Source organism: Cynoglossus semilaevis, chromosome 6, assembly GCF_000523025.1.
Source record: "Cynoglossus semilaevis isolate Cse_v1.0 chromosome 6, Cse_v1.0, whole genome shotgun sequence".
Classification (NCBI taxonomy): Eukaryota; Metazoa; Chordata; class Actinopteri; order Pleuronectiformes; family Cynoglossidae; genus Cynoglossus; species Cynoglossus semilaevis.
The window spans coordinates 278,279-292,232 of NC_024312.1; the positions used below are offsets into that span (position 1 = coordinate 278,279).

The 13,954-nt window shown below is 40.5% G+C and overlaps 1 protein-coding gene across 7 annotated transcripts in view; it reads left to right on the plus strand.

The window, feature by feature from the left end:
- Positions 1-13,954, plus strand: part of sema4ba (sema domain, immunoglobulin domain (Ig), transmembrane domain (TM) and short cytoplasmic domain, (semaphorin) 4Ba) — a 63,729-nt gene that overhangs the window by 44,848 nt on the left and 4,927 nt on the right. For all 7 annotated transcript variants that reach the window (XM_008310995.3, XM_025056580.1, XM_017032891.2 and 4 more), the window contains 8 exons: positions 2,305-2,701; positions 9,621-9,781; positions 10,412-10,474; positions 10,591-10,689; positions 11,114-11,225; positions 11,683-11,799; positions 12,161-12,318; positions 13,612-13,793. In XM_008310995.3, coding sequence (XP_008309217.1) covers positions 2,584-2,701; positions 9,621-9,781; positions 10,412-10,474; positions 10,591-10,689; positions 11,114-11,225; positions 11,683-11,799; positions 12,161-12,318; positions 13,612-13,793 — 1,010 coding nt within the window. In that variant the 5' untranslated portion in view covers positions 2,305-2,583. The remainder of the gene's footprint in view (positions 1-2,304; positions 2,702-9,620; positions 9,782-10,411; positions 10,475-10,590; positions 10,690-11,113; positions 11,226-11,682; positions 11,800-12,160; positions 12,319-13,611; positions 13,794-13,954) is intronic.

Here is a 13,954-nt window from a genome sequence, read left to right on the forward strand (position 1 = left end):
CTTCCCCCCCCCCCCCCCCCCCCCCCCCCCCCCCCCCCCCTTCCGGGCGAGCCTGTGTGGATCTGTGCTGCAGTGGTGCATGCAGGACTCTTCTTCTGCTCTGAATGTAGTTGTGTCCACTTTCCTTTTTTCCTGGGCGACGTTTGAATCGCTCCAACACAAAGGACACTAATGATGTTTATGACCACCCTCCCTGTGCTTTATTACAGTCTGCTGGCCTTATGTTGGCTCTTTGTTTCTGTCCAAAAGGACGTCAGACGGTGATTTAAACTCTGCCTTTTTTTAATATCCTTGTCTGCTTTTCTCATTAGGATCTTTTAAAGTTAGAGTCCCGCTGCTGTAGCTCAGGGATCTTCAGTGCCCAGAACCTTTTTGATTATTTTTCCTTTTATAGTAGATGACAGATCAGGGGAGTCCAAGTGGTTTTTTTTTTCTTCTCAGGTGAAGTTAAATTTATATTTTATTTATAAACTGAATGAACTTCATGAAAACAACATTTTTGGTGACCTGATTTTAACCAAAGTGCTTAGAACAAGATTTATTAAAAATACATGTCAACGCTGCATACATTTTTAACAGGTTTCTCTCAGGTGTTTTTTTTCATGTCTAATAGCTCAAACAAAACTAACTTCAGTCCAAACCGATTGAGAATTAAGGACTGAAAAGATACAGGATGGTCACAAATTTAGCACAAAATGACCGTCTTTGACTGAGAGTTAGCCAACATATATGTTATATGTCAGTAAATTCAAAGATTGACCTAAAGTACAGTTATTTAAACAGGGATTCAAAGTCAGTGAATTATTCAAGGAAACAATGTTGTCACTTCAAGAACCATATTTCATTATTTTAAAAATTAAATGGAGAAACTTGAAATTGACAGGTTGAAACAACGTTGGCTTTTGGCAGATTTATCATTTATCAATTATCATCATTTATCAGTCAACTTTTTGAAGTCGTTCTTAGTACATTTTGACCACTTATCAAACAAGGACGTTGAGCTGTGCCTGCTGTCTAACAGTAATCACAGCTGCAGTAACGGCCTCCTCTCTGCTCCTCCTGAAGCCCCTCGTCCTGCCTCGGCTTTAGAGACGTCTGTATTCGCAGCCTGTTCATCGATCTGGACTCTGGAGCGTCTTCTACAGACGTCTTTTCTTATTGATCACCATGAAAGTGAGCCTGTTCCTGGAGCAGTTAATGAGCAGCAGCAGCAGCAGCAGCAGCAGCAGTAGCAGTAGTAGCTCCGCCCTGTGATGTGGCAGATGTAATGGAGTCTTCAATGGGCCCTGGGACGTCTGTATTGACTTTCCCTCTGGTGTCTCACCACGTTCAGTTAATAAGCATGACTGAAACGCCTCATAACTCCATTTACTGCTAACGCAGTCGTCTGTGGTTTTGTACTTGTGGCTGCCGAAAGTCAGAGATGATGCCAAAAAAAAAAGGTTTTTAAGGACAATAAATTGACCTGAGGACACTGCTGTCAACGTCCTCTGGCTTTGGACAATTTTCCGTCCATAACTTTGCAGACCACAGCTGAGGACAAGCTGAACTCCAGCCCCTCTGTGACCTTGTGGGAAAACCTAAACTTTTAACAGTGTCATTGTTTATAATGTGTGCACATAAAATCAGAGCGCGGGGTAATAAAAGCACAGTTCAAACCAGTGAACGCCGTGGTCGGAGTTCTGTAACACGAGCTCCGTAACCTGTTTTTGAAACGGCTCCTCTCGTACCGAGCACAATAGAACAACAGGTACGTGTTGTTCAGAGGAGAAACGGAGTGTAAACACAACAGCCGCAAAAGAGAGACGGCTGTACTGTAGTGAACTTGGAGTCTGAACTAAAAAAGTATTTTCAGAAATGCAACGTATTTGCATTTGGATTTGGGTGAAAGTAAGTAACCGCATCACATAAATGAAACAAAACAATGTTTCATTTGAAAAGTTATCCTAAATGGCAAAACCGCTGGCAAAAAGTGTAATTAAAATTAATCCAAATGATCAAAACATACAAATTGACCCAAAGAAAGAATACCAAAACAAATGTAGATGAAAATAAAAGCCAAAAAACCTGAGTTAGCCAATAATAGCAACAGCATATACTTTGCAAAAAAAGATGAGGAAAACATTGACTTCAAGCTAAACTGACTTTACTTAACTGTAACCTTTTGACCTAAAACAGATGATAATGACAGAGATTGTGGTAAAAAATATAAATATTTCAGTTCAACCGCTCACATTTGTTTGTCAACAATAAACACATGTTGCCTTTTTCCTAACGTTGGTCTGTTGTCCTTCTTGTTTACAGATCTGATTTGAGACGCAGCGTAAACCAACGGAGATTCTCTGTCCTGTTCTGAGGTCCCAGACCAACCTTTTAAAACCAGCCTGGTTGTCCACAGCCCACAAAAAGTTCCCAGACTTCACAGCAACACAAACCTTTCATTCACGGAGCCTGAAGGTCCATCATCGACGAGGAAAGAAAGAAAAAATAAACACAGGTTTAAAAAGACTCTTTTCATGAATTCCCCAAAACCCTGAAAGCTAAATATAGTCCACGTTGCTGACCCGGGGTCCGAACACAGACATGGGGACGATGACAAAGTCCTGGATTTGTCTCCCAGCCTTCGCCGTCCTGTTCTTTGGATGTTTACGCACAGCAGTGACAGAAAATGATGTGACTCCACGACTCACCTTCTCCTACAGTAAGTTTCTGCTTTTTTTTTTTTACTTATAATGACCAATGAGTTATTTTTACACTGCCATCTATTGGCAAAAAGGTATTATTTGATCAACATCAAGTTGAAACATTTGTTGAATTTTTTTTCCTCAGTATTTCCATGACCTACTCATATTAACCATGTGCTAGTAATTATTGAACTTTATATTATATATTCAGCCGCATGTTAAAACTACGCCTTCTTACTGCCACCTACTGGATCTATATAAGACTGGTACATTTTCAAACAGAGGACTTCCCAATCACCATCAACTTGAAGGATAAAAATGATGTAATTAATAGTTTTTAGCGCCACCGACTGGGGTCAGGAAGCAAATTCATCTTTTTCTTAAACTGGCGTTGTTTTTACTTGCTGATGGCGACGACGCTCCTTCAAGCACTTGTGTAGTTCAGCTTTTTATCGATCCGGTTGCGTGATTTTTGAGCATGTACTCCATCTTGTGCTTTGACATCCTGCCTAGCGGTCTGTATGTGTTAATTTTGTTCGCTTTTCCACTTGAAGATAATCAATGCCTTTCATATATATGTCAGATGTTAGGTCTAAATATATCTGTGAAGGATGGAAATCCATGCAATACTGCAGTGTCTCCAGTAGAACGTCATGTTTGTGGATGCACAGGTCAGACATAATTACCAAATCACCAGGTCTGCAGTTTAATTTAGGCCTAGACGGAGATCATTTTTGCCATCCTAAAATGCGTGTCCTTTTTCTCACACACTTTCTTGCACTTGCATATTGTGTATTGTACGTTTGGAATCGTAATTAGCCGTTAGCAGTAGATTCCTGCGCAGCAGACTCTCTTGTTTTGTCACTGCTGCCGAGTTGTATTTTGATCTCACCCGAATCCGAGGCACTTAGCGTAATGATGTACGGGAGCACTTGAGACGACATGTTGGATTTAAACATTTACTTTATCTCAGATATCACCATGGAAATGTCAACAAAATGATGAATTGTGAGATTAGGGCTAAGTCCAAGTGTCTTAAATCTGGTCAGAAGCTCATATTTAACCAACAGTGTAGAATTACTCCGTACGCTGATGATTCCCCAGTGATTATCTGTGATAAACATAGATATAATTTCCCGTAAATGAATCAGTTTTTACCAGGTCCCACATCTCTCCTGTCTCGACCTGTGCCTCCACTCATGCCAGACCTCTTTGCTAACAGCTAATCTTTCTGTTTCTTACCTGCGATTGTCAACAAAGCCCAGAGCTCCGCTCTACAGCAGCGTTGCTCAACCGCGCACATCATCAATCAGTCACTAAAGCAGGGCTTGTTGCATTGTGATGGAAAGCTTTGCTTTTAAGGCATCCAGCTGAGGTCGCACATCACTGTGAAAAACTTACGAAACCTCTGAGTCTGAGTTGTAGGCCGTGCTACGTGAGGCCCACATATCAGGAGTCTTGAGTTGTAGGCCGTGCTACGTGAGGCCGTAATGTCACATTTTTATGACTAATCCTCACTCATCAGCGCGTTCTAGTTTTAACAGGATGGTTTGAAGTACACCATTAAAAGGCTAACATTTTGTCAGAGCTAATACTTAGCAGGGATAGCTGAGAATTTGCCAAACTAAAGCTAATTTTATGAGCAAAATTTGGACCAAAGCTCATCTCTGCTCTGCCAAACATTTTTTCTTTTGTTCTTTGAAATTTCCCTCTCTATTATCAACAACACATTTGTTTTCATTGTGGTAAATGAAATAAGAAAGAAATTAGGGAACTGAAAGAAAAAGTGTTGGCCTTAGTTTTTATATATACTTAAACACATTTTTTTAGGTTAATCAAAAAAGTGTTGGCCTTAGTTTTTTATACTTAAACACATTTTTGAGGTTAATCCTCAAATTCTTGAAGTAGAAATTTGGGCAGTAGAGCGCGGCGACTATGTACATGTAATTAAGAGCAAACCGTAACAGCCATCCACTCTGTTACCATTTGTTCTACTGCACTGACACATATTTCTGAACGATATCAGACACTGGGAGCCGTGAGGCTCAGAGACCAGAACTGTCTGTCTGCTCCCATCCTGGCTCCTGGTCCTCCGTGTCCTCAACTGTTTGCCACTTATCTTGATGACTTCCATGCTTTCACTTCAATGGTGTGGGCGGACCACAGCTCAGTCTGGCTGCTCCACATCCCCTCACATCCGGTAACACTGCATTGACTGATTCTCCCTGACTGTGTCCCCGGTCCCTAGCTTAATGAAGAGGGTAATCTTCCATGAATAATGAATGGGGATTTGTATGTGCGTGGCTGTGAACACTTGTCTGCTTCTCATTATGTGCCTATCAGGAGGGATCATGGGATCNGTCCTACATCTGCTTTTCTCTGTGCTTCTGTTCCAGACTTTAATGCGAACCACACACAGCAGCTCAGTGTGTTGGATATATTTAAAGACACACCTACAACACCATTACGCTGCTCAGCCCACCGTTAGACATCCTGTGACAGTCACGCTTTAATTCCATGTAGCGGCGCAGCCCGCGGCCGCACGACGAGTGAAACGACTCAATAATTTAAAGCCTGTCACGTCTGGACTCTCTGAATCAGTCGACTTTGATTTAAAACAACACAGGAGTCGAGTGAGTGATGAAAGCGCCGCAATTTTTTTGTGTTTCTGCCCAGCATCGGTGTTTAGTGGAATAAATCAGAACGTCAGGCTGGTACAGGCTATTATATATATTTTTCATCTATAATTATTTTTGAGTAATTATAGATTAAAAAACCTTAAAAAAGAGTCCAAAGTGCCAAAAGAAAATAAATATTTTTCCACCTTAAATCTAATAATTTAAGGTGGAAAAAACAAAAAAAAAAAAAAACAGAATAAAATAACTGCACTACAAAAAAAATTAAAACGTAAAAGAAAAATGTTTAATGGTAAAAGTAACTAAAAGTTGCTAGGAGTAAAAACGTAAAGCAAAAAGCCAAGAAATACAAGGTAACGCGTAAAAAAAAAAAAAGAAAAAGAAAATCACAGAGAAAAACTGCTGTGTGATTTAGAACTTAATAATAACAAATGTCCAAACCATTGATATCCAGTTCATTAACCAACGATGATAAAGCCATCTCTCTCCTGTCGGTTCTCCGAGGAACCTTCTCTCCTCCGGTACTCGCGCCACTATTTATTTGTTCGACTGACTGCAGTGGATGGAACAGGCTGTAATGGAGTCAGTAATGAGGAACCAGTGTCCATTTCACTGATTCACTGTGTTCAGCCCGTCCTGAGTAAATGGATCATTGATCCTGAGATTACAGGTGTTTATGACCCCCCCCCCCACTGCTGTGTGGGACATAAATCACACTCAGCGGAGCCAGTAAACCTGCTGTTACAGCTGCTTCATTTAAAGTGTGTTTCTGGTCAGGACACAATGGTACGGTGTCTCTAGTTACCGTCATTATTTTGACACTGATGTCCAGTTCTGGCTCATCTTCTGATCCTGTTCTAACAGGATGTTCCTGATTTTTTATTTATTTTTTTCTTTTTCTTTTTACTATGTTCTTAGTGTACTTTTGGTATTTTTTGACTTTTGTTTTTCCCGGAAACCTTTGTTGGTCAACTTACTGTTACTGTATCTTCAGGGAGTTTTGAAGCTATTATTGGCTATCTATTAGCTAAAGATAGCTTTACTTAATAAGCTAGGCTTTTTAGAAGCTATTTGTGGTTTAAAGATGTGAGGCTACAAAAAGCCTCTACAGATAACTTCGCTTTTTCTGGTTTAACTTGAGTACTTTTTTAGCTATCTTATCTTTTTCTCTGCCATCTTCAGATTATCTGCTTGTCTGGCTAACGTACAACCCCTTTATAAGCTACGTGACAGCTAACTGTTTTATCTAACTTGAATATAACATACGTGAATCTATTAAAATTCTAGTTTAATAATATCATATTATATATTTCAGACACAGGAAGTGCCTTCTAGTTTCTGACTTATTTACGTTAAATGAAATAGATGATGTCATATCCTCCTGACAAATAGTTTTTTCTTTAATTTCTAATTTAAAAAACTGTGTATTTTACACAGCATTTGAAGTCTCTCTTCCTTAAATCCGTCTCCAGGTCGACTCCACGACCCAGTGGAGACGACATTCGCTGCTAACAAACACAAACATAAGGCTCTCAGTTCCTTTAATGAGTCGGCCTGTAGTTTGAATGCCTTCCAGATGCTGGAGTCCGTGTCCTTCAGCTCCGACTCTCAGCTCGACTCTCCCACACAGTTAGCCGTTCAACAGCAGCAGCTTCTAATAGCTGGTTTAAAGTTACTGCAGGGATAATTGGGTTAGTGTTCCAGCGTGGCCTGTTTTCTGTCCTGATGTCACCAGATACTGTGACAGCAGCTCTGCTGCAGCTCGTCCTCCACCTGGTCAGGGATCTTTAAATTCTGTATAACATTTAAAGATTTGAATTTCCAACTCCTTTTTTTACACCATATTATATTTGAAAACCATATTTCTTCAAAGAACACAGATAGAACTGACTGCACCTGAAAGTCATGAATAAAGGTTAAATGCTTTTAGCCTTTTCTATGCCATCGCTGAAAGTCATGAATAAAGGTTAAAATGCTAAAATGCTTTTAGCCTTTTCTATGCCATCTATTGGGGAACTACAGACATTGCAGCGAAAAGGCAGAAGTATAATGATAATATAAATTAATGACATAATTTGGACAAATTTGGCGGGCCGGATTACAAAGGCAAACGGGCCATATCCGGCCCCCGGACCTTAGTTTGCCCATGCCTGTCCTAAAATATAACTTGACCATTTTTTCTGGAAATAACTTAATGAGCTCAGAGCTGTGTGATATTTTTGACAATTTTTTTTGGAAATAACTTAATGAGCTCAGAGCTGCTTATTCAAGTTGTTTTTGATTTTGTTACACGTGCTCCACTGGAGCGCGCTCTACTATCACTGTCACAGATTGCTGTGTAATTCCCGCTGTAGCGACTATTGTTGGCACTTTTTAATTATCCATCCACTCTTTGGGCTCTAGACTCATTAAGAAATCAGCAGTGAAAATGGAGAAGGCTTCCTTAAAGCGGAATATAATTAATTCTTCCTCTAAACAGATACGTTTGTCCGCCCAGGCAGTACTTAGATCCACTTAATTGTGTCATCGTCAGGGATTTCTTTTTTTTTCAATTACATAAAAATGCTAACGCTCCCATATTGCTCACTCGGCTGTTCCTTCAGTTCTATAAAGTTGTCAGGGATAACGTTCAGTGTGACACTGGTCTGGTCCCTGGTTTGAATCTGTCCCAACAGTGGACCAACAAACATTTGAATTCAGGGAGTTCATCGCTGTCGTCCTGACACGACGGTGGAACTGGCCCTGACTCTGTGGATCTTCTTCCTGTCCTTCCTCTGAACCCTTCCTGTCCGTTTCCCCCCTTGCTGCTGAAGACCACAACCTCTCTGAAGCCGCATTGTCATGGACCGGTCCGACCTCAGACACTCGAACAACAAAAGTGGGGATTTTTTTTTTTTTTTTTTTCAGTGGACGCAGAGGGCAAAAGGAGTTCAAGTAGAAAACACTGACGTGAGATGTCTGTTTTGGAGGTAACAGTCTTTCAGGCCAGCAGTCATTTGATCCTGGTTCTGTGGTCTCTGGAGTGGACCCAGCTCAGACCTGCTCTGTTTTGGTCTCCAGAAACTTCAGAGGGAGTTGTCTGGTTCTGTGTGAGATGAAGACCAGGATGAGGGGTGACGCAGAGGTCTCCCATGCTGTAAAAAGAAACTGTTGAAGGGTGTTGAAGCTGAGGTCTGTAGACACATCAACTTTGTTTCTTAAATGTTCGTTTATGACGTAGAATTGACAACAACGGAGCTTCGTTTGTTCCCGCTTTGAACCTGAACCTTTCCCTGTGGGTCATGAGGTCAGATCTGCCCACAGGGGTAGAAACCAGGCAGGAGCTGGAGTAACAGGAAACCTCGGACTGTGGAGGAGAAGAAGAAGAAAAAGAAGAAGCACTGTGGAGAAGAAGAAGAAGAAAAAGAAGAAGGGAAATTTGTTGTTACTAAATGACAGAACGGAATCAGCACCTGGGATGGTGAACTTCTGACAGATGACTTTCTCGTCGTTTGTTTTCTTTGACCTCTAGCTTTTTAATTATCTTCTTTCAAAGTCTCTCCTCTGCTCCCTGTGGCAGCGTGTGGTCACTGCGACACCGCTGACATCACTCTTCTCCCTGGGAGCTGTTGTTATGGACCGGGGGTTTTTTTGTTTGGTCGTCCTGCCTTCTCTGTAAATCACTGCCACCTTCAGCTGAAGCCCAGCAGGGGGAGTGAAGAAATGAAGGCGGTGTGTTTCCTGTCATGACTGCAGACCAAGCGTTCCCAGTGGGTTTGTTGATGTACAGTATTCAGAGCGCCGGGTCTCCTGGGTTTTACAGACTCATTTAACTACGATACTCAGCGTTGCTGCGGAGATGGAGCTGCTTTTAACATGTTCTTTACCCCAGGGAGAGGAAATCTGCCAGGCTCCGGTAGCCTCCCCGCTGAGGTGAGGTCATATCAGGTTGCGCACACACTACTGCGGGCTACACACCCCGTACTGTGTTTATTATCAGTTGTAGCCTAATCACACCTTCTACAATCTGGACTGGATTATTTTCACACAGGAAGTGTGGTTTCTCTTTGTCATTATGACCCCCAGCGTCTGTGGGCTTTTAATGAACCTTTAACCCCGTGTGAAAGCTAACGTGTAGCATTATTATGCTAGGTTCATACAGTAAACTTGAGGTTAATCTCTACGTAACCGGTATTTTATTTCACTACTTCACAGACCCAAATAATCACACCTTGTGTGTGTCAATTGTTGTTTTGTTTTTTTTATTATTTGTACTGAGAAACACTCCCATCACTAACATGAATCTTCTGTCTCCGCCCAGATGCGAGGGAGAGAAGCACCAGGCGTTTCTCCGTCAGCGGCGTGGTCAACTACACCTCGTTGCTGCTCAGTAAAGAAGACAACATGCTGTACATCGGAGCTCGGGAGATTCTCTTCGCTCTCAACCTCTCTGACGTCAGCTCCGTCAAACTACAGAGAAACGTAAGAGCCACACCTCAAAACTTTGGAATTCAGCCGTGGGCCGGATTGGACGGTCTGGTGGGCCGGATTTAGCCCGCGTCCTGCCAGTTGATGATCACTGACATATGCTGTGTTAACGAGGACAAAACAGTGAGAATTAAAAAAAAAATAAGAAATTGAAATTATTAAAAATCTAAGGTGACATATCAAATAAAAATGTCATGGATGAGGCATTAAAATAAAACCACATAAAGAGTTAAACAAAAGAATAAAGTTCAAACTTACGAGAAGAAAGAGACATTTATAATTCACATTAAAAAATTACATGAAATACAAACAACTGGTATTACGAATAAAAAAAGTCACAGCTGTAGGACATAAAATGAAGGATTCATAAATTATTAGTCAAAAATATTAATAAATAAAATGCAGCCATAATAAGTAAAAGTTAAAGTAACGTCATAATGATGAGATATAACATTAATTTGTATAAATAATAAATCTCAATAAAATAATTTAGAGATTAAAGATATTAGAGTTAAATTGTTTTGATGGGATTAAAAATCTGAAAATGTCCTTCAACTGTATCACAGTACCAGGTTTAAGCACAGAAAAAATATGTTTTAAGTCTGAGGTGTTTGTCTCCTGCAGCTGACCTGGAAAACTCCAGAGCGGAAGAGAGACGAGTGCAGTTTCAAAGGCAAAGACCTGCAGGTGAGTGACAGGTTCATCTGATCCCGTCAGACTGGAACATATATATATACACACATATATAAATATATATATCTGTAACTTTTGTATAACCTCCTCTGTATTTTACATCAACACAGACGGACTGCTTCAACTACATCAAGATTCTGCTGCGTATCAACAGCACTCACCTGTACGTGTGTGGGACGTACGCCTTCAGCCCCATCTGTGCCTACATTGTAAGTATTTACACAAAACTGGACACTTTTTTTTTATTATTCCAGAGTCAATTCCAGAGGATTTCTGAGAAACTACAGACCTAAAATACTGCGACTTTTCAGAAAAAAGATACTTTCTAAGTTTGTATTTCTTCATGACATCCTGTGGGAAGTACTTCTAAACCCTGACTCATGCTGCTTCCTGTCTCTCCGCTCACTTAGTCACTCTGCAGCCGAGGTGCTGTGTTATTACTGTACATGCATTATTTTATTACATCCTGGGGCTGAAGGGAAATGCATCCAAATATTTAATGCTGGTAATCAGATTATTTCAGCACAGATCTAAACGCATTACCTTCAACTCCACAAAAGGCTGAAAAATCAATCCACAACTGAACACAGAAACAGACAAAGTCAGGTTACAGCTGTGTCATCTCTCCTGCAGAACACTGCCGACTTCTCCCTGGTCAGGGGTGACACTGGGGAGGTCGTAACGGAGGACGGAAGAAGTCGCTGCCCCTTCAACCCCGACTACAGGTCCACAGCGATCATGGCTGGTAAGGTCCAAGCACAGAGGGAACAACATGATGGAAAAAAAAACCAAACACTGATTAAGGTTAAAACAGCTAAATAATCGTAACCGCTAATTCCCCAAATACCTAAAGGATAGCCAAAAAAAAATGGTAGCTACGGGTTAGCCAATGAAAATAAATCACTATCTTGGAACAAGAAAGTAAGTGTTTACCAAAAACACTTGCTAAAAGGATTTAAAAATGTCAACATGATCTAAACAGAATTGTTATTTATTGGTTTAACTGGCATAAAGAGCTAATACTGAGCCTAAAATGTTAGCAAGATGCTAGTTCAGAAACGGCTAAATGTTAAAAATGACTCCAAAATGTGTGAAAAATTGGGTAAATGATCAAGAAATATTAGCCTGAAGGTCAACGCACAACAAACAAAAGCTAACCTTTGTTTTCTCCCTGTGTGTGTGTGTGTGTGTGTGTGTGTCAGATGGACGACTGTTCGCTGCTACAGTCAGTAATTTCCAGGGAAACGAACCCATTATTTACAAGACTCTGAGCCAAGGAACCTCACTGAAGACGGAAAACTCTCTCAACTGGCTTCAAGGTGCAGGAAAAAAAAAACCTTTGAAAATGCAATAAATTTAAAATTATTAAACACCAGGTGGGTTTAAGGGTTTAGGTAGTGATGTGTTGACTACTGACATAGAGTTGTTGGTGAAAATGTGACTGTAACAAAAACAACTTCATTTGCTTTTCAACTGCCAGCCTTGTTTTCAGAAAATTCTATAAAAAAAAAAATCTAACCTCTAATCTGATAATGGCAGATTATCTGAATAAATGTTTTTTTAATCTCCACTGAATCTGTATGCGTCAGAGAAACAATGCTGCAGTGACGTCAGAATTCCAGTTGTTTTCCTTCCAGGCAACTCTCATGACGTTTTAATTTTTCCTTCCCTCCCTTTCAGAGCCGTCCTTTGTGGGCTCTGCCTACATCCAGGAGAGTTTGCCCCGGGGCAACGCGGTGGGCGACGACGATAAGATTTACTTCTTCTTCAGTGAGGCAGGGAAGGAGTTTGATTTCTTTGACAACACCATCGTGTCACGCATCGCCCGAGTGTGTAAGGTGAGCAGACAGGCGTCCTTTAGCCTCCAGCTGCTGTACTACAGTACTACAGGACCACCTACTGACACCTGGTGGTCAACCCAGTTCCCGGACGGACACCTTATGAAAATACTGTTGTCTTCTAATCCTAATCCTCTGAGGATAATATTCATGTTCTGGGATGGTTTTACTCTAATCATTATAATTGAATAATTAACAATAATAATATTTATATATTACTAGAATTTTACTATTTGAAATTCTAGTATTATAACAATAACAATAATAAATCTCCATCCAATGATATTTAGTCTTCTAATAGTAACAGTCAGTGCTGGGATGATGATAATGGTTCACTAATAATAATGATTGATGCTGAAATATTAACATTTGATGCTAATAACACTTATTAATAATGTCAATGTTCTAGTAATAAGAATTAATTGGTTCAGTAATTGAAGTTTTCACTGTAATGATAATCATTGGAGCTTTAATATTTATTGCCCTAATACATTTTTGCTAATTAAATATCAATCTGATAATAAATTTTAAACTTAAATTAAATGTTAAAAATTAAGTTTAGTTAATCCCTAAAAATAACACACTGTTGGGTTAAGTTAGGAGTCTAACCTAAGGAATCTCTCAGATAAGAAACCGTCATGTCAACGTCAGCTGACTCCACGTTCCCACACATCTACAGTTGTTCTGGAAACTTCCTGCAGATTAAACACACTTGTAAAACGTACAGTTTTGATGATGCGGAGTCTCCTGTTACAGAAAGAGAATCCCTCTGCCTACTTCCTCTCCCTCCTCTTCTTATCATGTTTCACCCAAACGTTTGCGTTCACACAGGACTCAGCAGCCAACTGAAAAGGGTTTAGGATTACAGTCAGAGAGCAGAGAGTGGGATTATCACCTGCCCAAACAGCTGAGAACTCCCTGTGAACTTCTTTTTAAACTGCTGAGATGATGCAGCGTTTGGTACAAAATGATTTTACCAGCTTCATGTCACTGTGATAAAAAAAAAATCTCATCTCTAGGAGAGACCTGCTCAACACAATCACAACATTTAAAAACCAAAACAAAGAGAAACATCTACCAAAGAAATAATCTGACCCTTTTTTTTTAACTTTGTGGACCAGAACTGGTCTGCAGTCCAGAGTTTGGACACCCCCGATTCACTGCATGTAATTTTTTCTCCTGACTTTGCAAAAAAAACAAAAAAAAAACACCTGCCCCAGTCCTGTGTTAGTCTCATGTTGCTCTGCCCTCTAGTGGCCACTTTGTGAAAGTGCATCATTGTGTCTGTTGCAGGGAGACATGGGGGGTGAGAGGGTCCTGCAGAAGAAATGGACCACCTTCCTGAAGGCCCAGCTCCTGTGTTCGCTGCCTGACGATGGATTTCCCTTCAACATCATCCAGGACATGTTTGTGTTGACGCCCAGTCCAGAAGACTGGAAGAACACTGTGTTTTACGGAGTTTTCACCTCTCAGTGGTGAGTTAGTGGTTGGATTTGGGTTTTTTTTTATTTAACAGCATGGGAATTATTTTTTGAAGCTGTATTTTTTCCCTCAGTTCTAACGATTTTTGGTTCTGACTTCATTCAAAAAAAAAAGTTTTTTCTGAAAACTCTTGAGTTTGAAGTCTGAAGTTCTG